This window comes from Oenanthe melanoleuca, chromosome 28 (assembly GCF_029582105.1).
Source record: "Oenanthe melanoleuca isolate GR-GAL-2019-014 chromosome 28, OMel1.0, whole genome shotgun sequence".
Classification (NCBI taxonomy): domain Eukaryota; kingdom Metazoa; phylum Chordata; class Aves; order Passeriformes; family Muscicapidae; genus Oenanthe; species Oenanthe melanoleuca.
The window spans coordinates 1,039,787-1,063,182 of record NC_079361.1 but is presented as its reverse complement, the minus strand read 5'-3'; the positions used below and the strand labels follow the sequence as shown (position 1 = coordinate 1,063,182).

Sequence of the window (23,396 nt, the reverse complement as noted above, 5' to 3'; positions counted from 1 at the left end):
AGTGCCCATAGATGAGATGCAGTGCCTGGGGATGAGATGCAGTGCCTGGGGATGAGATGCAGTGCCCATAGATGAGATGCAGTGCACAGGGATGAGATGCAGTGCCCATAGATGAGATGCAGTGCCCGTGGATGAGATGCAGTGCCTGTGGATGAGATGCAGTGCCCATAGATGAGATGCAGTGCCCATGGATGTGATGCAGTGCCTGTGGATGGGATGCAGTGCCCAGGGATGAGATGCAGTGCCCAGGGATGAGATGCAGTGACCGTGGATGAGATGCAGTGCCCAGGGATGAGATGCAGTGCCCGGGGATGAGATGCAGTGCCCAGGGATGAGATGCAGTGCCTGGGGATGAGATGCAGTGCCCGGGGATGAGATGCAGTGCCTGGGGGTGAGATGCAGTGACCAGGGATGAGATGCAGTGCACAGGGATGAGATGCAGTGACCGTGGATGAGATGCAGTGCTCGTGTGTGAGATGCAGTGCCCAGGGATGAGATGCAGTGCCCGGGGATGAGATGCAGTGACCAGGGATGAGATGCAGTGCACAGGGATGAGATGCAGTGCCCGTGGATGAGATGCAGTGCCCAGGGATGAGATGCAGTGACCGTGGATGAGATGCAGTGCTCGTGTGTGAGATGCAGTGCCCAGGGATGAGATGCAGTGCCCGGGGATGAGATGCAGTGCCCGGGGATGAGATGCAGTGACCAGGGATGAGATGCAGTGCACAGGGATGAGATGCAGTGCCCGTGGATGAGATGCAGTGCCCATAGATGAGATGCAGTGACCGTGGATGAGATGCAGTGCCTGGGGATGAGATGCAGTGACCAGGGATGAGATGCAGTGCACAGGGATGAGATGCAGTGCCCGTGGATGAGATGCAGTGCCCAGGGATGAGATGCAGTGACCGTGGATGAGATGCAGTGCTCGTGTGTGAGATGCAGTGCCCAGGGATGAGATGCAGTGCCCGGGGATGAGATGCAGTGCCCGTGGATGAGATGCAGTGCCCAGGGATGAGATGCAGTGCCCGGGGATGAGATGCAGTGCCCAGGGATGAGATGCAGTGCCCGTGGGTGAGATGCAGTGCCCGTGGGTGAGATGCAGTGGCTGCAGGAGGACATGGCCCGTGATGCCGAGGGCCAGCAGCTGGCACAACTGCCTGGGCCAGGAGGTCAAGGAGCTTAGGCAGATCTGTGGGGGATGTTCCTGCTCTTCTGGGGCTCCAAGTGGCTCTCCTGGGAACATGCAGTGGTGCAGGGATCAGGCTGTAACTCCCCTCTGCCTTCCTGCAGTGCTCAGGGGCGATGGAGGCAGTGCAGCTGCAGCTGGGGAAGGAGAAGGATGCTCTGATCCAGCGCACATTGGAGCAGTCACAGGACCTGGAAGGTAAACGGGGTCCTCTGACCCCCTCATGCCCCTGGGTATGGGCAGGTCCTGCAGGCTGGCTGTGTGTCTGCACATCCCTTCTCTGAGGGGTCGTGTCTGTCCCCCTCGAGCCTTGTCCGTCCCCCCTGAGCCATGTCTGTCCCCCCACAGTACTATGACTGTGCCCCCTGAGCCGTGTCCATCCCCATAGAGCCGTGTCCATCCCCCCTGTGCCGTGTCCATCCCCACAGGGGGGTGCCGTGTCCATCCCCATAGAGCCGTGTCCATCCCCATAGAGCCGTGTCTATCCCCATAGAGCCGTGTCTATCCCCATAGAGCCGTGTCTGTCCCCACAGCACTGCAGCACAGACAGAGGCGGCTGCAGGAGCTGGAGAAGAAGCAGGAGCTGCTGGAGCCTGGTGCAGAAATGTGCCCACCTGGAGCAGGAGTGTGGGAACCCGCAGGAGGAGGTGGCCTTGCACAGGGTGAGGGCCTGGCAGGGAAACTGGAGCCTCCAGGCTGGAGCCTGCCCTGGCTGGGGACCATGCTGCACCTGGAGTGCCAGGATGGCCCAGCCCTTCCCTGTCCCTGTCCCTGTCCCTGTCCCTGTCCCTGTCCCCATGCTCCCCTCCAGGCTGTGAAGATCCTCTGAGCACAGCCATGGGGTAGCAGTAGCACCTCAGCCCCCTCTTCCTCAGCTGGGTGGAGGTGATGGGGCCTGGGGGGCTCCCTGCATGGACACCCCCACACGGGGACACTCCTGACCTGACCATTGTCCCTGCAGAGGCAGTGCAGGACCAGCACGGGGAGGGATTGCCCAGCTCCTGGGGGACACCAAGCACATCTTCCCTGTGCAGCTGCCCTTCAGCACCTCCCCTGCACCTGGATGAGCTCCCAATCCCTGGGAGCCCAGCCTGGCCTTCCCTGGCACCCCTGAGCCCAAGGCCAGTGTCCCGTTTTGAGCTGCCTGAACCCTCGGAAGTTTGGGAAGGCCATGAGAGCAGGGGTTCAGCACCCTTTGAGTTTTCATGGGTTGTGTGGCCCTTTTAATCCTTTGAAGCTAATAAAAGTCTTTGCATGTAACTGTGGCCTTGAGGCTGTTTGCAGGGTGCTGGGAGGGAGTTTAAGGAGTGAGGGAGGGAGGTGTGAGGAAGCTCTTTAGCCCCTAGAGAAGGGGTGGTCAGCAGGCTTGGAATAGACTTATCTGCTTCCTGGGATTCCAGGAATCCTTCCAGGGAGGATTTATTTGAATGACCTAGCTTAGCTGATGACATGCAGACTTTAGCTTCTCAGCCTGCTAGGTTAGGAGTGTTGGCAGGAGTAATGCCACCAGCTGGAACAGGAGCATTTCTAGAAAGGTTTGGTACAGTTAATCACAGTTGGGCTTCTCATGAGAAGGAGTAAAGAATTGTACACTCCTCCCTGACCCACCTGTGCAGTTCCTGTTAAACACTGCCCACAGCATCCTCTCTCAAGGAATTCCTCTGAGGAATTGCAATATCTCCTGAAGCCAAGCCTCTCCCTTTCCTCATAAACAGGATTTACTCCAGGAGCAGAAAATGAAAATGCTGTGTCCTCCTCTGGAGTTATAATGACTTTAGGAACCTTAGGACTGAGAATTGCATGAAGGTGGTAGGATGATGAGAGTCAGGGCTCAGAGGGACTTTAATTTAAATTCAAGAACCCAACTATTTTCCACTGTGTGACTGAAGTGAGATTTGATGATGGGAAAATGGACCAGTAATAGCCAATCCTGCCCTCTGGCAGTGGGAAGCCATTTCACCTTGTCCTGTCCCTGCAGGCCCTTGTCCAAAGTCCTTCTCCAGCTCTTCTGGAGCCCCTTTGGGCACTAAAAGGTGCTCTGAGGTCTCTTTAGAGCCTTCTCTTCTCCAGGCTTAAAAGAGTTTGGTTACAGATGCTTCTGGCTGGGAGGGGCCTCCATTCTCCCAGCTGAGATGGGTTTGGGTTTTCCAGTGCTCAGCATTGCATCCCAGAACTCACAGACCAAGAGGCCACCAGACTCACTCAGATCTTTACTTGAATTTACTGAACAGGATTTGAGGACAACCCTCTCATGGACATTATTTATTGTCCTGCTCACAGGGGGCAGCTGTTAAATTCTTGTTAACCAATTTCTCTAAGGTCATGGCAAATAAAAGTAAATCATAAAACAACCTCTCCCCACCTCTCCCTTCTCCACAGGCTCAACTCCCTCCCAAATTCTCCACCTCCACAGCTGTACAGGGGGATGGGAAATGGAGATTGTGCTCAGTCATCACCCCTTGTCTCTGCTGCTCCTTCCTCCTCCTCTTCCCCTGCTCTAGAGTGGGGTTCCTCCCATGGAACCTCCAACATGGATGAATCTCTCAGGTTCTGCATGAGCTGTTCCAGCCTCAGGTGCTGCCAGGAGCCTGCCCCAGCACAGCCTTTGCTCAGAGCTCCCCCAGGGCACATCCTCCTGCTCTGCTCAGGGTCCTCCAGGTGCATCTCTGCTCCCCATGCACAGCCTGTGCTACCATGGCCTCCCAGGGAACCTCTGCTCTCCTTTCACATAGGGACAGGAGCCCCATGTGAAATTATGATGAGTAAAGCTAATTAATTAATCTAGAAAACCTCAAGAAAGGGTGTATCCCATCGAGGATCACTGGAAAAAGACAAGAGCCCAGGAACAAGGATGGGGTTGGACTTGAGCTTTAAACTCCCTTTCAGCCTAAGCCATTCCATGATTCTAGCAAAGCCTGGTGGCAGCCCCACAGGAACAGCTCAGCTCTCTCTGTATGTCATCAGGGCCCTGCATCCATCAAATCCACATCATTCCAATTTAGTGGGGAAAGTGTTTGGAGGGAGTGTGTCAAAACCCTCAAAGAAGTCCAGACAGGTGCCATCAACAGCTCATCCTTTATCTGCTGATGGAGTCAGCCCATCATGGAAGGAAATGAGGTCAGTGAGGGACGGGTTTGCCCTCCATGAGGCTGTGCTGGCTGTCCCTGATCACTCCCATGCCTGGGAATTACCAGCATTGTGCTTGGGAGTAGTGTCACCTCCCAGGACAGTCTGTCCCAGCCCTGAAGCTCCTCCCGAGGGCAGAGGCTGACTCTGCTCTGGGACAGGGCCAGGAGCCCAGCAAGGGCTGGAGCTGTGTCAGGGCTGGCATGGAGCTCAGGGAAAGGTTCTTCCCCCCGAGGGTGCTGGGCACTGCCCAGGCTCCCCAGGGAATGGTCCCGGCCCCAAGGCTGCCAGAGCTGCAGAAGCGTTTGGACAGCGCTCTCAGGGATGCTCAGGGTGGGGCTGTTGGGGGCTGGGCAGGGACAGGGGCTGCACTGATGGTCCCTGAGGGTCCCTCCAGCTCAGGATATCCCAGGATTCTGAGTTCCTGTGATTCCATTTAACACCTATCCTCGGTTTTGCAAAGGCACCCTCAGGGAGGCTGAGTAGCAGCAGGGATCATCCCTGGGCTATTGGTCCTTGGAGCTGGTTATCCTTGGAGCTGGTTATTCTTGAGGTTGGATATCCCTGGTTTTCCCCTTAAAGGTGGAAGTGCTGCACTGGGGTGGGACTGGGGCTGGGAATCCCCCAAGTGCCTCTCCCCTCCCAACTGCCCACAGGAGACACAGTGAAGGGTGTGCTTTTTAATGTCAGTTATAATAAAATATTTTTACAGAGCCCAAAAAATTCAAAATAGTGCAAAACATCTCACTGTCATGCATCCATGGGAGCCGCCGCCGCGGGCGGGACAGACACACAGGCATCGGTGACACTGTGCTACAGGAGCAGAATTGGTCAGTTCAATCACATGCCAACAGGACAGTCTGGGGAGGGGCACAGGGCCAGGGGCAGCACGGCCGGCTGTGGGGCCGAGCCCCAGCCTGGCCGGGCAGGAGCAGCCGGTAGAAAAAAGGGTGTAAACATTGAACAGAAACGAGAGCAAAGTGAAACCCTTTGGTCCCAGGCAAACCCTCTAGGTAAAGGAGCATGGGGGTCACTTGGGGTACCCTGTTTTGGGATGGGAGGGGGCTGAGAGCTGTATTGACTTGTGGGGTCATGAGGCCTCTGTCTGCCCCGGGACTCGGGGCACACTGGCCAGCTGGGGTGGCCACCCCAACAGCACACACCCAGGCCTCCCAGGCACTCACACGAGACATGCACACCACTTAGCACACAGAAATGGTGCTCACTGGGGAACTGGGGGGCACAGAACTGGTGCTTACTGGGGGACTGGAGGGAGGGATTCTCTGGGGCAGGGTGGGAAGGGTTTTGCTTGCGCCAAGGAGATCCCATGGGCTGTGCTGCTCAGGGATGCTGGTCTCCACCGGCCAGAGCAAAGAGGAATGAGTCCCTGTGCTCTGGTGCCCCCAGCCCCTGCCTCCCCGAGCCCTGGCACCTTGTGGGGGGCAGTGGGGTAGCCCACGGTGGCAGCAAGGCAGGGAAGACAGGATATGGGCCGGGGCTGCTGCCTGCTGCTCCCGACCCTGATGATGCTGCTGCCAGCCAGGGAGGGGACCCTGTGCAGGGCCCGTGGGGGCTGCACCCACCAACCCAACAGCCCCAATAGCCCTTCCGGGTGCAGGACACAGCCTGTCAGCTGCCCTGTATGTACAGCTATTTACATATGTACACGTGTGTGCTCAGGGCTGGCAGCTGCCCCGACCTCAGGACACAACACGATGCTCAGGGATGGGGACAAGGGGCCATCACGCTGTGCCAGCCGCTCACCAACACTCACACATGGCATGAGGCACACACACCACCCACAGCCCTTTCCTTGTGTCACTCAGTGGGGTTTGGGGCTGGCTGGGACAGTGGAGGTTCAGGGATGGGCCACTGGGGTTCCTCTATCTCAGGCAGGCTGGGGAAAGGCAGATTGCTCCGCACACCCAGGCTCAGCTCCAGCCCTTCCCTGCAGCCCCCAACCCCAGCACCCTCCTGCAGGGTGTGAGGGGGCCTGGCTGTGCTTGGCACCGCTGTCACCCAGCCAGCGTGGCCAGGGAGGGAGGGGAGGGTCTGTCACTGCAGCCACAGCACCCCCTCCCCAGGGCTGGGGCAGCAGCTCCTCTGTGGCCACTCCTATGGCTTATACACGGCTAGAGGATCTGTCAGGGGGCCGGGAGCGGGGAGCGAGGGCTGCAGGGACCAAAGGACTCTAACTGCTGCCCTCCTCGGCCGAGCGCGTGTCCGACTTGAGCTTGACGAACTCCTTGGCCACCTCGTCGTTGTTGCGCTGGGACAGGATGCGCAGCACGGTGAGCCCGGTGTCGTCCATGTGGATGCGGCGGCCCAGGGGCAGCCAGCAGGCGGAGCCGGGGCGCTGCAGGATGTCCCGCAGCTGCAGCACGGCGATGCCCACCGTGCGGTCCTCCCGCGCGAAGCAGTAATCCTTCACACACACCTGCAGCTCGTAGCACTCGGGGCCCGTCTCTGTCCCCAGCGTGCTGAGGGGGGCAAGGGATGGGCAGGGTCGGCACAGGGGGTCACACTCCACCCCTAGCCGTGGCTGCTGTCCCCCACCCCTAGAAAAGCCTTTTCCTTTTTACTCCTGTTCCCCCCTCCCTGCTTTTACCAATGAGAAAATACCTAAAACATCCCACTGGGGATGAGCAGACCCCAGGAGGTGCCCACGTGCCCCAGCCTGTCCCCACATCCCCAGCCCGTGGTGCCACTCACAACTGGAAGCTCTCATTGTACTTGGGGGCCCAGCTGTTGTTCTTGGATTTGGTGGCGAATTTCCTCTTCTTGTCGCTGAGGTGGGGCCCGATGATGTTGACCTCGATGAAGGGCCGGAAGATGCCCGAGGTCTGCCACTTGAGGTCATTGGCAGCCACCACTGCAAGGAGGGGACAGGTGAGGCTCAGGGAGCACTGTCACCTGCCAGAGCCCGGCACCGTGGCCAGCAGGACCCACCTTTGACGGTGACCTTGTGCTCGCCGCTGCTGGGGTGGGTCAAGAGCTCCACGTGGATGGACACCTCCCCAACGGGGTCATCCACGCCAGCGCCTGGGACAGAGGGAGGAGATGGAAGTGCCTGTTTTCCCACTGCTGCTGACATGCCCTGCCCAACACTAACCCCACTGAGGAGGCAGGTCACCCACCAAAGGTGGAAAGGGGTGGGCATTAGGGTGTGTCCCAAAGGGTTGTGGGCACAGCAGTGTGGGTACAGCAGCTGTGATGGACATGGCAGGGCACCCCCAGCAGCAGGCTGACTCTGCCATCCCACCCCTGTGAACCCCCTCTTGCCCAGGCAGGGCTGAGGGGCCTGTCCAGGATGGGGCAGAGGACAGTGGCCCAGCTCCCTGAGCTCTGGCCATGGAGGGGTGACAGTGTCATGGGCACAGCACTGGGCAGGAGGGACCCAGCCAGGGCAGCCACAGCCCTACCAGTGTCTTGAGGCTGACCCACCCCTCGCACCCCTCCATCCCAGGGACCCCCAAGCCCAGGGGTCTCCGAGCCTGGGGACCTTCAGTGACCTTTGGCCAAGAGGTCAGCCCACCCCATGCCACCCCAGAGTCGTGCATGCACCCATGGGTGAAGGACGGGAGGGCAAGGCAGAGGGACGAGCTCTGTGGGTCTGATGGGGCCACGGAGATCCAACAGGGCTTAGTGGGAAGCTCTCAGGGAGGGAATAGCAGTGGAAGGAGGATGTGTCCCCACATGTCACTGAGGGTGCCAGGCTGGGCCAAGGCTGGCTGGCACACTCCCCTCCATCCCCCCGGCCCCTGCCCCGCATGCTGAGCCGGGATGGAGGCGATGGTGGGAGGGGAGGGGGCTCTGGGCATGGAAGGCCAAGCGGGGTGCAGCCCCCGCCCCAGCGGGGTGTGATGGAGGCCAAGCAGGGCCCGTGGGGGATCAATCCCTGCACCCCAGGCCAGGCAGAGCGCGCCAGAGCAGGGCTAGTAATGGTCCTAAGGGCAGCAGGGTGGGCAGGAAGGGGACAGGATGTGGCATCACCTCCCCTAGGGCCACATGTCCCAGGGGGAGGTCATAGTGGGTGCCCACCCCCAGGCAGCAGTGCTGGGGACGATGTGGGGTGCCCAGAGTGTGCGGGCAGAAACCCCTAGTCCCATGGGGACAGCCCCGACCCACTCTGGGGGTGGTCAATATGGCTGAGCACAGCTCCTCCAAACTCCCCCCAAAGGAGCCCTGGGAGTGACAGTTTGCCCATTCTGGGGGTCCCCAAGGCCGACGATGCAGGGGGGGTCCCCAGGCCACCCCAGCCCGCAGTGCTGGGACTGTTACTAGCCCAGGCCGGCGGCAGGCAGGTGCAGGGGCGGGCGAGTAGCACACGTACCCTTCTCAGGATACACCTCTTCACTAAGGGTAAACCTAATCCCTTTCCCACCATGAACTAGTGGGAAGGAGAGAGAAAGAGACAGAGACACGGCACAGAGTACACAAAGAGAGGAGGAAGGAGATGAAGGAGATGACAACGAAGAGAGGAGGGAGGAGATGCAAAAGAAGGGAGGAGTGAAGAGATGAAGAGGAGAGGAGGAAGGAGATGAGGAAAAGAGGAGGGAGGAGATGACGTGTGTGGGGAACAGGAACAGTGAGGGAGGGGGGGAAACAAAGAGAAAGAGAGATCAGATCTCGCAGACAGACTGACGGCCAAGCACCCGGACAACACTGCAGCCACACAGGAGTGCCAGGCACCCCCAGCTCCGAGCGCGGGCTCCTGGGACAGGGCACACCCAGGGGTGCTGGCACCCACCAGACCCAACCCACGCCCCCAACATGGCTGGCACAGAAGGCACAGACAGGACAGACGTCCCTTGAGGGAGACTCACGGACAGCAAACGCACGTCCCACTCCCCGAGGACGCAGACAAGCCTGGCTCAGGCACCCTGCGGTGGCCATGACCACCACTGAGCATCTCAGGGCCCTCCTCAAGCAGCCAAGGGACAGAATAAAGGGCAGGGTTTAGAACTGAGGGCTAATCTTGCCCAGGAAGGTGCCCAGCATCCTGCACTGCACCCCAGCACCCTGGAGCCCAGATCAGGGGCTTGGGCACCCAGCATGCCCAGGACAGACCCTGGCACTGCATCCAGATCCTGTGGACCCTGTGACTGGTCTGTGCTGAGTGCCTGGGGCCATCCAGAGGGAACAAACACTGCAACACTGGCCAGAGGGTGGCCTTCCCCCCACCCACAGGCCCCTTTTCCATGCCAGTCAGCAATGCCCTGGCACTGGGGACCCACTGCTCTTGTGGTGGGGGACTGGGAAGTGCCATGATGCTGCTGCTGCTGGGCACCCATGGCCCCTCTTCACCTGCAAGGCATGGGAGGAGAAAGCCCTTCCTTCCCCACCCACCTCTCCCCCACTGTGAGCCTGGCTGGGACCCCAGCCCCACTGGGACAGAGCCTAGGTGGCTCCTGGCCATGGAGCAGCCAAGCTGCTGGGGAGGAGGGGGCCAGGGCAGCACGTCCTACCCTGCGACGACTGGGTCTGCACGAAGGTTTTGATGAGGAGATCCGTGGCCTGCGTGTAGAGGGACAGGGCGTAGCGCAGCGACTGCAGGTCAGGGCTCTTCTCCAGGAATGTCTTCTTCAGCCCCACGCCGCCGGCATGGAAGTATTGCTGGAGGGGGACAGCCCTCAGGATGCTCAGCAGGTCTGCGGGGGTCCCCCAGGGGCTCCCTGTGCCCCCTCAGGGTCAGAGCCCCGGGGGCACCCCAAACTCCCCAGAGTGCCCTCACCTTGATGGTGTCCAGTGCCAGCTCCACCACGGCACACTGCTTCGGGGTCAGGCTCTTGGCTTCCTCACGCACCATGTGGTCCTGGGGGACACAAACCCTGCTCTCAGCACAGGACCAGCTGTGCTGCCCCCAGCCCAGCCCAGCCCAGCCAGCAAGGGGCACTGAGGTCCTGGCAGCAGTGGCACTGGCACACCCCCCAGACCAGGGAGCACCCCAGCACCCCCAGCCTTCACCTTCAGCTGGGTGACCCCCAGCCGAGCCCCCCAGCCCTCACCTTCAGCTTGGAAAGCTGCCCCAGCTCCTTGGCCGCGTTGAAAATCATCTGTGTGCCCTGCAGAGAGCAAAGAGACAGGGACAGCCCCGGTGAGCAGCTGGGCTGGGGGTGGCACGGCCAGGCTGGGCACGGCCAGGCTGGGCACATCGTGCCAGAAGCTTGCTGCAGTTCCAGGGGCTCCTCCAGGGGACAGCAGCCAGGAAGGTGACACAGGTCACCGGCAGCCCCCCGGTTCAGCCCCAATTCTCAGCACAGCTGTGAGGCTGCAGGCTTGGGGACCCCAGGGTAGGATGTCATCCTGGCATCAGGTGCCTCATGCTCTGCTCAGCACAAGCAGCTCGGCCCAGGAGTCCCATCCCGCCTCCTGTGCTCCAAGGACCTGCTCCTGCACCCAGCAGGGCTGGCACAGCACGGCACTGCCCACTGGGACACCAGACACGCTGGGAGCAGAGAGCGAGTGCGAGGGACAGCAGGCACGGGGAGGATGTGGCCTGTACCCCACAGCCACCAAACAGCCCCTGGCCACACTGAGCCCTGCCCAGCTCCAGGGAGGTTCCCAGCCCCTTGGCACTCCAGGAGACTCCCAGGTGAGAGACCCAGGCTGCCTCTGCCTGACCTCTGCCCCCACCATGGCAGGGGCCATGGAGCCATTCCATGGGGCCCGTGAGCACAGCAACCCCCTGGATGGGCAGATCCTGCTGACTGCCCTGGGCTGGCACCTCTGACTGGGCTAAGCACAAGCTCTCCTCAGCTCCTCCAGTGTGCAAATGCAGTTGGATAAACTGGGGCCCAGAGACCTCCACCACCTTCCCTCTCCCAGCACCAGTAGTTCCAGTCCCTCCCAGCACAGAAACCTCAGCATCTCTCCCATTAACCAGTACCTTCTGCAGGGGTCTGTCCCCTCCATGCCCTCATTTTGTATGCCCCCATTAACTCGTTGTGCCCACCCCTCTGCCCACCCAGTTCTGTCCCATTAATTCCACCCTCACTGTTCCCATCTCCCCCAGTCAGTGGACAGGCTGGGAGCTGGGGACACTGGTGTCCCCAAAACAGAGCACAACAGGACACTACACTGAGCTGGGAGCCCCCAATCCAGAGCACAAGGGACAAGGGACAGGGAGGAGGGAAGGGGAGAGTAGTGCCAAGTGGGGAGCAGAAGAGCCATGTCCTTACTTCAGTGTGACTGGGCAGCTTCACCCTGCTCTGGAAGAGAACAGCAAGGGACAGTTACTGGTGGCCCCAGCAGCATTCGGTCGCAGCTCCAGGCCCCCCACATCCCCTGGCCATGAGGGCTCTGCCCAGTTCTCTGCTGGTGCTGCTGGTTCGGCACCAGTTCACAGCTGCAAAGGCTCAGCCCCATGCTGGAGTGTGCCAGGTCTCTTCTGAGGGTGGGCAGGTTTGTTCCCCACCCCTTTTGGGGCTGGGAGACCAGAGGGAATCAGCTCACCCAGCACACTCAGCAAACTGGGCAGGAGCCAGTGTCCCCAGGAGAGGAGGGGGAGCCGCAGGCATTGCCCAGATGGATGCTGGCATGGCTCTTCCCAAGAACCAGGATTTGGGGAGCAGGCTGGGGTCACTGCTGGGTCCCCACCCTGTGGTGAGGAGCCCCCAGACAGGGCAAGAGCCCATGTGCTGGAGAAAGCCCTGGGAGCAGAGCTGGGAGTCAGCAAGGAAGGGGGAGCGGGCTCAGAGATCCAGGGGATCTCATCAGCCCCGGGGCCCTCACTGTGCCCAGCAGGGCCCAGCATGGGGGGATCCCTTCTTCCTGAGCCCCCCACAGTGGGAGGGGGTTGTGTGGTCTCCCAAGCCCTTGCAGTCCCAGCCAGGCAGCTGGTGCTGAGGGCTGTGGGGCAGTGTCCCCCATGGGGACGGGTGACACCCCACATCCGCCCCACGGGGACTGAACAGCACAGAACCCCCACTCCCTAGCCCAGGGACACACAGAGCCGGGGCTGTCCCCAGCACACAGCACAGCACACCTCACCACAACACCACGCAGGCAACAGCACATCCAGACAGCACGACAGAGGAAGCACGGACAAGCCTGGACCTCCACAGCAGGTGGGTGTGAGACCACGAGTGTGGCCCCGGGGTGGTGACACACACGGAGCCCACAGCTATTTACCTTCTCTGTCCCCTTGCCATGTTTTCTCAAGAGCGTGCCCTGTAGAAGCAATGTCAGAGGTTGAGTGTGAGGTGGGGGGACAGCATGGGACAGGACACAGGGGCACAGGTGGCAGAGACATCACGAGCTCCTGAACGACAGCCAGTGGGGGACCGGTCCCCTCTGGGATACCCAGGGAGGGCCTGGTGTCAGCAGGATGCTGTATCCCCACTGGAAAGCAGGATGCTGCACTGCTGGAGAACTTGTCCTCACACTGGGAAACTGCTGGGATGCAGGGATGCTGAATCTATGAGGATGATCCTTGCTGGGACACACAGATGCTGAATCCATGAGGGAGGATCCTCGCTGGAATACAGGATCCAGCTGTGTGTGGGCAGGCTCTGGTGCCCCCACACATCCTGCTTCAGCTCTGGCAGGTGCTCCCAGCACTGAGGAGGGAGCAAGGAGGGAGTAGCTGGGATTTGGCTTTGGCACACAGAGCTCTGGTTTGTGCAGGGCTGGGCCCAGTGGCAACCCCACACTGATCCAGGCAAGAGAAACTGTGTGAAATGAGGCAGTAGTGCCACGGGGGTGACAAACTCTGCTCTCAGGGAGGACTGCTGGAATCAGGAGAGGGGAGCACAGACACAGCTGGCTGGGAAGCCTCAGAAGGAACAAGCAGCACAGGTAGGGCCAAGCAGGGCTGCCAGGAGGGGTTCTGGCCCTGGCTCAGGTTGATGAGTGAACAAGAGGAGCTTGTCCCGCACAGAGCTGACACTGCTCTGTCTCCCAGAGCCTCAGCAAAGCTGGGACATGGGGTCCCCACAAGGTCCCCATGAGGTCTGAGGGGATGCTCAGCCCCAGGCTGCCTCAAGGCCTCCCAAAATGCTGCTGTTGGACACAAAAGGTGTTGGCTGACAGCAGAGGGGTGTTTATTCCTGCAGGGATTGGCACCAGCACCCAGCAGCTGGCTCCCACTGCTCTTCCTGCACAGGTTGCCTGAGTCACAGCAGGGGTGGGGACGGGACTGGGGAGTGAATTGCCCTTCCCTTGCCCCCAGGGGCATAAACCCGCAGCCACAGACTGGTCAGAAGAGGACAGAAGGAAACTGCTCAGTCAAAGCCATGCAAGGACCCAGCAGCGATGCCGAGAAGGGAACCAGGATCACACGCAGGTTCCCAGGGTCATACCCCGACCAGGGAGGGAGCCTCACACCTTGTGCCACAGCCTGCCCCCACACCGAGCACCCGGGCCAGGGACCGCCTGTCCCTGCAGAGACAACTCCTCCTCCCGGCAGGGAAAGCCTCCGCCCTCGCCACCACACAGACCCCAGCCAGGGCCTCCAGGGGAAACTGAGGCACGAGGGAAAGGAAGAGCAGCCCCGAGTCCAGGCACGCACCGCTCCCTCTCGTTCCCTCGGCGTTCCTTCCCCGGCGCTCCCTGGGGACACGGCGCTGCCATCACCGCCCCTCCGCCCCAGCGCTCCCCCGTGTCCCTCCCCACATCCCGGCACTGCCAACCTGTCCAAACCTCTCCACCCACCGCATCCCGGAGGGGCCGCTGGCAGGTGCCAGCCAGGAGCCAGCGCCAGGCAGGGGTGGGGACCAGGAGCTGGACCGGGTCAGGAGCCGGAGGAGGGTGTGGGCAGGGCACGGGCAGCCACACAAGACAAGAACCGGCGAGGCCAGGACCGACACAGAGCGGACAGACAGACAGACAGACAGGGAGCTGCCGTACTTACAATCATCTGCCATTGAGAGGCGAGAGGAGCAATTGGAGAGAACAACCGTGGCGTGAGTGTCGGCCCCCGCCTCCCCCATCCTCCCCAGTGCCCCCCCGGGCCATGGGGACCCCATCCACAGCACTCAGTGCCACTGCCCTGCCACTGCCCTGCGGCCCTCCACAGCCCCCGAGGGGCCCCATCCTCACCTGCCCAGGCCCTCCTGACTCTGGGGGGAGCTCAGTTCCAGGGACCCCACTTGACACTCGGCTCTGACATGGACCCCCAAACTGCCAACCTGTCCAGCCACCCTGTGGAACACCTGGGCAGGATGTCCCCTGTCCCCAGCACAGCTTTCCCCAGGGACTGCCTGCCCTCAGGAAAATCAGCCAACAGAGCCACATGTCCATGCCCCCTCCTCTGCCCTAGCACGGGCTCCATTGTCTCCAGAGCACGGCTGGAAAGGGACGGGGATGGGGACTGGGACTCAGCATTCTATGAGATTTGGCCACCTTTGGCCAGAGCAATGTGGGGCTGTGACACGGTGACAGTGAGGTGGCACTACTGAGGGCTGACATGTCAGCACTGTGCTGTCCCTCACAGACACAGTACAGGAGCTCCACAGCCCCAGAAAGCCGACATAAAGGCTGACAGCTCCAGGAACCCCAAGGAGAGCCTGACAGTTTTGTAACAGTGACAAAAGCCACCCAAGAGTGACAGAACAGGTGTGTGGCTGGTCCAGAGCACTCAGTGTCACCCTTTCCTGCCTTACTTTGAGGGAACCACCTCAGAAAGCTCCAGGTGCAGGGGGGGGCAGACAAACAGCAATGCAATATGGAGCCTCAGAGAAGGAGCATTCCCCGGGTTTGCTCTGCTTTCCTAAACACCCCAGGAGCAAGGAACAGCTCAGCCCTGCTGGGGAATATGTTCCCTCATCCTCATGAAACCCCCAGGCCCCTAGCAAGGCCAGCAGGCAGCATCTCCCCACACTCCAAGAGCCTCTGGATTCACCTCCTGGCACAGGGAGCCTGCCCACAGCCAGTGTGGATGGGTGTGGCATGGGATGCTGTCCTAGCTCTGAGGGAAGGATGGATAAGAAAGGGCCAGTGTCCCCTCTTCATGCCACAATGGAGGTGGCAGGAGGATCCTTTGGCAATGCCAACCAAGAAGGTGCTGGAGCAAGGCTGACCTATCTCTCTTCCATCCTTTCCCTGGCCAGGAGCTGGACATGGGTTTGGAGACGTCAGTGAAGTCCCCGCCCTCTCCCATGCCAGTGAGGGCACCTGGCCAGCAATGTCCCACACTGGCCCCAGTCAGTCACCTGTGTCTCAGGGTCCCTGCTCCCTCTCCCCATCACTCACCGTCTGGTCCGTCAGGGGGGGCAGGACGATGGTTTTCTCCATGGTGTTCATCACCAGCTTCCAGAGCTCCTTCAGCACCCGCTTCAGCACCGTCTTCTCGCAGATCTTGGCGAAGAGCGTCAGGCTGCGCAGAGGAGACAGTGCTGGAGCATCCCTCTGTCACCCTTCCCGTGTCACCTGGCTGGACTCTGCAGGTCCCTCACACTGCCTGAAGAGGCCAGGAGGGGCAGGGTGGGGATTCTAGCTGCCCCCACACTCACTTGCTGTCCAGCAGGTCCATGATGGGCTGCAGGACGTTGTCAGCGTCCTGTGCGACACTGCTGCAGGTGCTGGCAGGGACGTTGCCAGTGCCTTTCACCTGGCTCAGAATGTCACCCATCTGCTTCACACACTCCTCGATGTGTGGCTGGAAACTGGGGACCACAACACACAGGCAGCTCAGCATATCGCCCCCAGAGCCCCCAGCCTGGCCCCAGCCACAGCTTCTGGGCCCCCAGACCTCTCCTTTGCCCACTGCCCCTGCCCCCTCATCCAGCTGTACCTGGTGGCAAAGACTCGGCTCAGATCATCCAGGACATTGTTAAGTTTCACTTGCAGCTCCTTGAGGATATCACTGGCTTCTGTGTCCAGCTGCAGGAAGGACAGGTTGTTGAAGCTGACAGGGTCACTGAACCAGCCCTCAGGGAAGTTTCTGCATCCCTGGGCAGGGTGAAGCCTTTCCCAGTCCAATGGTGGGAGAGCAGGGTGCTATAGGGTGGGACAGTGTGATCCCACACAGGAGTGAGGAATGGGTCTGCACCCAGCACTGGGGAAACGGGCAAGGAGCTATCTCTGGGGGAAGGGAATGATCCAACCCTCCCCAGGGCTCCCTCCTGGAACTCCCCCTCCCCATACTCACATCCTTCCCACCCATGGCTTCGAACATCTTCTCAAGCTGGACACGGAGCTGCTGGATGTTGTTCATCAGGATGCAGGGCTGGAGGGGTGGGATGGAGAGGGGGGTCAGCACCAATAAATATGGCTGGGACAGCTCCCCACAGCCCCAGGACCCTCCCACCTTGCACTGGGGGACATGAGGACAGGGATGGCATGGAAGCCACCCTGGCAGCGTGACAAGAACTGCCATGAGGAAGGAACTGACCCACCCTGGGGTTGAAGTGACAGCTGGGGTCACCATGTGGGCATAGAAAAATGGAGATACATCACCACTTTCTCCTTCTCCTTGGAGCAGTATGAGGCAAAATCCTTGGAGATGATCTCAGCATACTGGAGCAGCACATTGCTGATGGTCTGCAGCCAAACACGGCACCAACAAAGGCATCCAGACAGCAGCAACAAAGGCAAGGAGGGAGAGAAGGAAACCATGAGTCCCATGGCACTGAAACAACCTCATATCTGGATACATATGGGGAGCCCCAGACCCTCTAGCCTCATGGATCACAACATCATGGAATCATTAAGGTTTGAAAAGTCCTATAAATTCAAGTCTAACAACCAACTCCGCACCACCACCGCACTGTTCACCTCTAAATCATATCCTCAACTGCCACATCCACATGTGGCAGTTTTAACATGTGGTTTTTAAACACTTCCAGGGATGGTGACTCCACCACTGCCCTGGGCAACCTGTGCCAGGGCTGGAGAAACCTTTCAGTGCAGAAATTTTACCAACATCCAATCCAGACCTCCCCTAGCACAGCTTGAGGGCATGTCCTCTCATCCTGTCCCTTGTTCGCTGGGAGCAGAGCCCAACCCTCCCTGCTGTCCCCTCCTGTCAGGGAGTTGTGCAGAGCCACAAGGGCCCCTGAGCCTCCTTTTCTCCAGGCTGAGCCTCCCCAGCTCCCTCAGCCACTCCTGGTGCTCCAGCCCCTTCCCCAGCTCTGTTCCCTTCCCTGGACATGCTCCAGCCCCTCAATGTTTTTCTTGTTATGAGGGGCCCAAAACTCTCCCCAGGATTTGAGGTGGGGCCCCCAGCACAGGGGGGTGGTCACTGTCCTGGTCCTACTGGCCACATCATTGCTGGTACAAGCCAGGTGCCTCCTTGCCCACCTGGGCACACCTGGCTCGTGTTCATGCACCAGGAGCCACATGGGCACAGCCAGATCCAGAACAAGTGATCTCCATGAGCAGCTCCAGCACAGCTACGAAGGCAACAGCCACCAAGCCTGCATGCAGCTCCTTCCTATATTGCAGCAAGCCAGTTTTAATTAATCTATATTAATTAAGCAAATAACTCATCAATTAGCTCATAATTAATTAATTAATCTGTGCTAGCAGAGCTGGAAGTGTCCCAGGGTGTGTTGGTGGCATATTGCTGCCCACAGCTGGATGGAGGGGGCACAGAGAGCCCAGAAGCCCCAGCCAGGGCTGGGACTGGGGTCCCAGGGGGGTGTTGACCCCTGCCCTGGCAGGTGCCCACCTTGGCAAACCGTCTCATGTAGTGCCCCACAATCTGGGGATCAGGACACTCCAGCTTCTTGATGATCTCAAAGCTCTGGTTGAGCTGGGAGAAAACGTCCACCACGGAGCAGGAGAAGAGCGCGTGCTCCGAGGTCTGCTGGAACTGTGGGAGTGAGATGAGGTGTCAGGATGTGTGGGGGAGATTTTGGCCCCAGTCAGGACATCCTGGGCATCAAGGGACAAGCTCTGCACCTCCAAGACTGCTCATACTCCTAGTCCTGTTCATACCCCATCCTTCTTGTCGCGCTCCAGCGCTCCGTGCAGGAAATCCCGTGACACCTCTTCATTCTCATCCAGCCACTGGATGACAAAGGGCTCGAACCAGCTGGAAGAGAGAGCCGTGGGTGGTGAGGGCAGCAGCCCTGGCAGTGCCAGTGCCCCTGCCCGGCCCCAGGGCTGCACTCACGCGGGGTACTCGGGCACGCGGCTCTTGAAGGAGGGCAGCTCGGTGACGTACTCGTTGTACAGCCACTTCACCTTGAAGTGCAGGTTCATGTAGTCTGCACTCTTGCACAGCCGGTGCTTCTCGTGCTCTGCACGGGGAAAGCGTGTGGGGGTCACTCTGAGTCCCAAACCTGGGGCGTGGCTCCCCAAGGGCAGCTCCAGGGTAACAGGGTGGAGGGAGAAGTGCTTCTGGGGGTGGTTAAGCTACATATGATGTTGATGAGGAGATTAAATGGGTCTGCTCAGGGAACAGGTGAGGTGTGAGCTGAGGACAGCCCCTGCCTGGTTCCCCCTCTCTGGCTCAGGGTGGCAGGTGGGACTCACCCTCCATCGCATACTTCATGTCCTGAGCAAAGAGGTTCCACATCACTTCAGCGCTGATCTTCCCCACGTTCAGTTCCTGGGGGAACCTGGGGCGAGGGGAGAGTGTGAATCACAGAGTTGTTTAGGGTGAAAAAGACCTCCAAGTTCATCGAGTCCAACCTGTGAATGATCCCCCACTTGTCACCCAGCCCAGAGCAATCCAGGCCTTCCTTGGACACCTCCAGGGGCAGGGACTCCAAGCCTCCCTGGGCAGGCCAATCCAATGACTGACTAGCCTTCCCATGAATTCTGATGTTCAACCTGAACCTCCCCTCGCACAGCTTGAGGCTAAGAACACAGGATAAATCAGCCCTCCAGGTGCACAGACATCCCTCACACACCTCCCAGCAGCCTCAGCTTTCCCACCTGTAGAATGGATGTCACAACCACTTCCAAAGGCCTCAAGATCCCACTGCCTGCACATGGGCACCCTCTGTGGGCACAGCAGCATCCCCTTCCCCAGCACCTACTCACTGGTTCAGGCAGGGTGTGTAGGAGTTCTTGTCTTCCTCGATAATGGAGACAATCAGGGTGATGAGCTTGGACCAGAAATCCAGGTTTTTGATGCTGGGGCCCTGCTCCTCGGGGGGTACCTCGCCTTTCTTAGTCTAGAGGGGTGGGGACACAGTGGAGACTTCAGTCACCCCAGTGCAGGGCTCAACTTTGTGTCAGGGCTAACAAGGGGGCAGGAGGGCCTGGAGGTCTCATACAGCCCCCTCTTGTCCTGATCTCACCCCACAGCTCAAACCCCAAGGCCTGGGGATCATTCTGCATGGACTGAGCACTCTGGAGAGGGAGCAGGAGCGTGAGGAGAAGGAGAAGAGCACAGGATGGGGAGGTCAGTGCCCAGCATCCCCCCTGCCCCACGCACCGGGTCTGTCTGGTACTCGCGGCTGTAGAGCTCGTGGCAGTTGTTGAAGATGTACTCGTAGGTGGAGTTGAGACAGGCCTTCACACAGTCCTTCACCACCTGGCTGGCTCGTGGGGGGCTCTGCAGCTCCTGGACCTGGTGTGCAGGGAGGGCATGGTGTATGGAGCATCCCCAGACGCCCACCCAGGAGCACCAGTGCAACCCCAACCCCCAGAGAAGCAAGGAGAGTCAGACCCCTGAGGGACAGGGTGAGCTGGGCCCCAGCAGTACCTTCATCCGAAAGAAGGTGATGCTGGTCAGCAAATCCACTGTGGACTTCAAGTCCTGCAGCCGTTCGGGGCTGCTGGCAGGGAAGTTGTTCTGGAAAGGAAAGAGGAGAGCTGCCCTCAAAATCCACAGGGACAAGTGAGGGTGAGGAAACAGCCACCCATTGCTTCAGGGGGGGACGCTGGGGCAGGGCAGCACCTTACCCGGTACATGGAGAGGTCGATGCGCAGGGAGTTGTGCAGCTGGTCCAGGAGTTTGACAAAGCGATCTTTCTGCGGAGAAACGCCCGAGGGCAGGTGAACAGGGGAGAGGGGCACAGACCGACCCCTCCCGCCCTTGGCTCTCTTCTCTGCTTTCAGCCCAGCCCTCGCTCATCCCTCTCCTTCCTACTGTCCTTCCTTCCTTCCTTCCTTCCTTCCTTCCTTCCTTCCTTCCTTCCTTCCTTCCTTCCTTCCTTCCTTCCTTCCTTCCTTCCTTCCTTCCTTCCTTCCTTCCCTTTCCTTCCTTTCCTTTCCTTTCCTTCCTTTCCTTTCCTTCCAGCCCTGAATGGGCAGCACCTGCCTGCAGAGAAAAACATCTCCTTGCTGGTGGCCGGGGCTCACTCGAAGCCCTCAGCAGCTCCTGGGGCACATGTGGCTGTGCCAGGTGTAGTTCAGGATGGAGAGGTGACACCACATGTCCCCTGTCATTGCTGGGAGGCTGACAGGCTGCACTGTCTGCCCTGCCCACTGGAACTCCTCTGAGCCGGGGCTCAGGACAACAGTTGGAAGAGGGGCTGCAGGATCAGTAGCCCCTTGATTGGGCTTTCCAACAGCTCAGGAAAAAGGGCAGGGAAAGGATGTGCAGTGGTTGTCCATCTTCAGGGTGGCCCCAGCAATTGGACATTTACACGGACTCCTCACTCACCCCACTGGGCTGCATCCAGGGACATGGGCAGGGAACACCCCATGTGGGGGTCTCCAGTGGGGCTGTAGTTCAGCTCAGCCCTGCTCCCACCCAGGGAGCCTAGGCTAGAAGGATGCAAATCCCATCTTGGGTTGCAGACTGGATCAGGAGTCAGAGCTGATGGCAAGTAACTAATCAGAGAATCCCAGATTGGTTTGGGTTGGAAGGGACCTTAAGGATCACCTCATTCCACTCCCTGCCAAGGGCAAGGACACCTTATACTATTGCAGGTTGCTCCAAGCCCTGTCCAACCTGGTCTTGAACACTTCCAAGGATGAGACAGCCACAGCTGCTCTCAGGGCAACCTCACTCCTCACTCCCGCACAGAGAAGAACTTCTTCCCAATATTGGCCCTGAAATGTTGTTGGGGAGTATTTCCCCTTGCACTCCTGTGGATGGGGAGGCTTTGGACAGCCATGTGGGCCTCCCAGGAGAGCCCTGGGCTGTTCGGGGTCAGGGCTGACCCGCAGGGCTCTGGGGTCCGGAGCAGAGTCTGAGTCCTGGTGGGGTGGGAGGGCAGCGAGTCCCTGGCTGGGCTGTGCCCACAGCCTGTGCTGGCCGCCGCAAACCTTCGGCCTGGGGGCCGGGCCTGGGCCGGGCCCAGGGAACGGCTGCTGCACTCTAACACTGGACACGACGGCTACACACGGCCGGGCACTTTAGGACCCAGCCTTAGGCTCTCTAAAAAAGAGAAAGAGACAAGTTTTTAAAATCCCCCATGTTAGAGAAAAGGCGGGTTTTTGCACGGTTTCCTCCTCCTGGGTGATCCAAGGCACAGGTCGCTGGGCTCTAGCTACCCCCTGCAACAGGAACGTGGAGGTGAGCCAAAGCTGCCCGGAGCTGTGATCAACCTGGCTGTGTCCCTGGCTACCCAGCACCTCGCTGCACCCAGGGCTGGCCACTGACCCTGGCTCGACCCATGCACACCAGAGCAACCATTTTGTGCCTCTGGGATGGCATGGGGGGAGCCAAGGTGAGGGCTCAGCCCCTCCTTGCTCGTGTCCCCGAGGGGCACCTGGCCCTGCCACAAACTCACCCCACTTGGCACAACTGTGCTGAGTTTGCAGCAGGCCGGGGTCTCCCAAAGCACAGGAAGCTGTGCAAGACCCCCCACGAAATGCAGGGGTGGCTCATGGCCACAGGCTTCTGATTTTGCCACCAAAGTGTCCCCACTCCTAGCACGCTGCCACCCAGCGTCCCAGTTCGCTCAGGCTCCCATAATAATTAGGGGAGCAAGTTTAGCCCTTCTCCTGGGAAGGCGGTGGCTCTTTTCCTTCCTGAAAAACAGGAATGGGATGATTTTTGGGGCAAGCAGGGGCTGACCCCACTGCTGCCTGGCTGCAGATTGGAGCGGGGTGTTTTGCACAGCTCGTTTTGCTCGCCGAGCCCCCCACCCCCTCCCAAAGAAAGGAGAGAAGAAGAAAAGAGCGTTTACTTACCATGGGACTTACCCCGAAGTTGGAGGCGGCAAAGCGGTCGGAGGCGTTGGCGTTGCTGGAGGCGGTGGTGTGGGCGTAGTAGGCGTTGATGTTGGCCAGCAGGGTGCTCATCACCGCCGGCACCCCGGGGCACATGTACTTGGAGGAGAGGCAGGCAAAATGCCTGCGGAGAGAGGCGGCAGCTGAGGGTTGAGGGCCATGGGAGGGGATGCAGGGTTTGGAGTGCATAAGTCATTGAATCTCAGAGCATCCAAAATTGGAAGGGACCCTCAGGGATGATCAGTGCAGCCCCTGTCCCTGCCCAGCCCCCAACAGCCCCACCCTGAGCATCCCTGAGAGCGCTGTCCAAACGCTCCTGCAGCTCTGGCAGCCTTGGGGCCGGGACCATTCCCTGGGGAGCCTGGGCAGTGCCCAGCACCCTCGGGGGGAAGAACCTTTCCCTGAGCTCCATGCCAGCCCTGACACAGCTCCAGCCCTTGCTGGGCTCCTGGCCCTGTCCCAGAGCAGAGCTCAGCCCCTGCCCCTCTGCCTTCCCTCGGCAGGAGCTGCAGCCCCCGAGGAGTCTCCCCTCAGTCTCCTCTGCTCCAGCTGAACGAGCCAAGTGCCCTCAGCTGCTCCTCAGACCTTCTCCAGCTCCGGGTCCCTCCTTTGGACATTCTCCAACAGCTTTAGATCCTTCTGACCTTGCGGTGCCCAGACTGGACACAGGGATTAGGCTGTGCCAGAGTGCTTTGGGAAGGGGAAGGATGGGTGCACAGGTTTGGGGCAAGTCTGCACCCGTGGCAGGGAGTTAAGTGCCAATGGCAGCAGAAGAGGAAGATGGGGACAGTAACCTTCCAAACCAGATGGGACAGGGGACTCACGTCATGGCCTGGTAGATGGACTCCACCCCATAGCGCATGGCAAACTCGTCCACGATCTCCTGTGCTGTCTCATCAAAGTACACCTTCCATGCATCGTCCCCCTTGGCATCGGGGATCTTCACCACCCCGTTGTTTTGCAAATCCGTCACAAAGTGGAACAGGTTCTGGAGGTACAAATGAGTCCTGTCAGCTCAGGGGAAGATGGTGGCAGGGTGGCATTGCTGGGGAGGGGGCCGTGC

General features: G+C 59.9%; 1 protein-coding gene across 1 annotated transcript in view; it reads right to left on the bottom strand.

The window, feature by feature from the left end:
* Positions 1–4,983: 4,983 nt before the first annotated feature.
* UNC13A (unc-13 homolog A) overlaps positions 4,984–23,396 on the bottom strand; it is a 36,988-nt gene continuing 18,575 nt past the window's right edge. The window contains exons 21-43 of the mRNA XM_056512514.1: positions 23,158–23,321; positions 22,295–22,457; positions 20,114–20,182; positions 19,914–20,003; positions 19,644–19,778; positions 19,247–19,380; positions 18,734–18,819; positions 18,372–18,498; positions 18,194–18,290; positions 17,925–18,068; positions 16,712–16,795; positions 16,404–16,481; positions 16,047–16,135; positions 15,766–15,918; positions 15,506–15,629; positions 12,446–12,484; positions 11,494–11,523; positions 10,321–10,377; positions 10,047–10,127; positions 9,781–9,928; positions 7,262–7,354; positions 7,025–7,184; positions 4,984–6,792 (exon numbers count right to left, since the gene is read on the bottom strand). Of these exons, the coding sequence (XP_056368489.1) occupies positions 6,504–6,792; positions 7,025–7,184; positions 7,262–7,354; positions 9,781–9,928; positions 10,047–10,127; positions 10,321–10,377; positions 11,494–11,523; positions 12,446–12,484; positions 15,506–15,629; positions 15,766–15,918; positions 16,047–16,135; positions 16,404–16,481; positions 16,712–16,795; positions 17,925–18,068; positions 18,194–18,290; positions 18,372–18,498; positions 18,734–18,819; positions 19,247–19,380; positions 19,644–19,778; positions 19,914–20,003; positions 20,114–20,182; positions 22,295–22,457; positions 23,158–23,321 (2,634 nt within the window). The 3' untranslated portion in view covers positions 4,984–6,503. The remainder of the gene's footprint in view (positions 6,793–7,024; positions 7,185–7,261; positions 7,355–9,780; positions 9,929–10,046; positions 10,128–10,320; positions 10,378–11,493; positions 11,524–12,445; positions 12,485–15,505; positions 15,630–15,765; positions 15,919–16,046; positions 16,136–16,403; positions 16,482–16,711; positions 16,796–17,924; positions 18,069–18,193; positions 18,291–18,371; positions 18,499–18,733; positions 18,820–19,246; positions 19,381–19,643; positions 19,779–19,913; positions 20,004–20,113; positions 20,183–22,294; positions 22,458–23,157; positions 23,322–23,396) is intronic.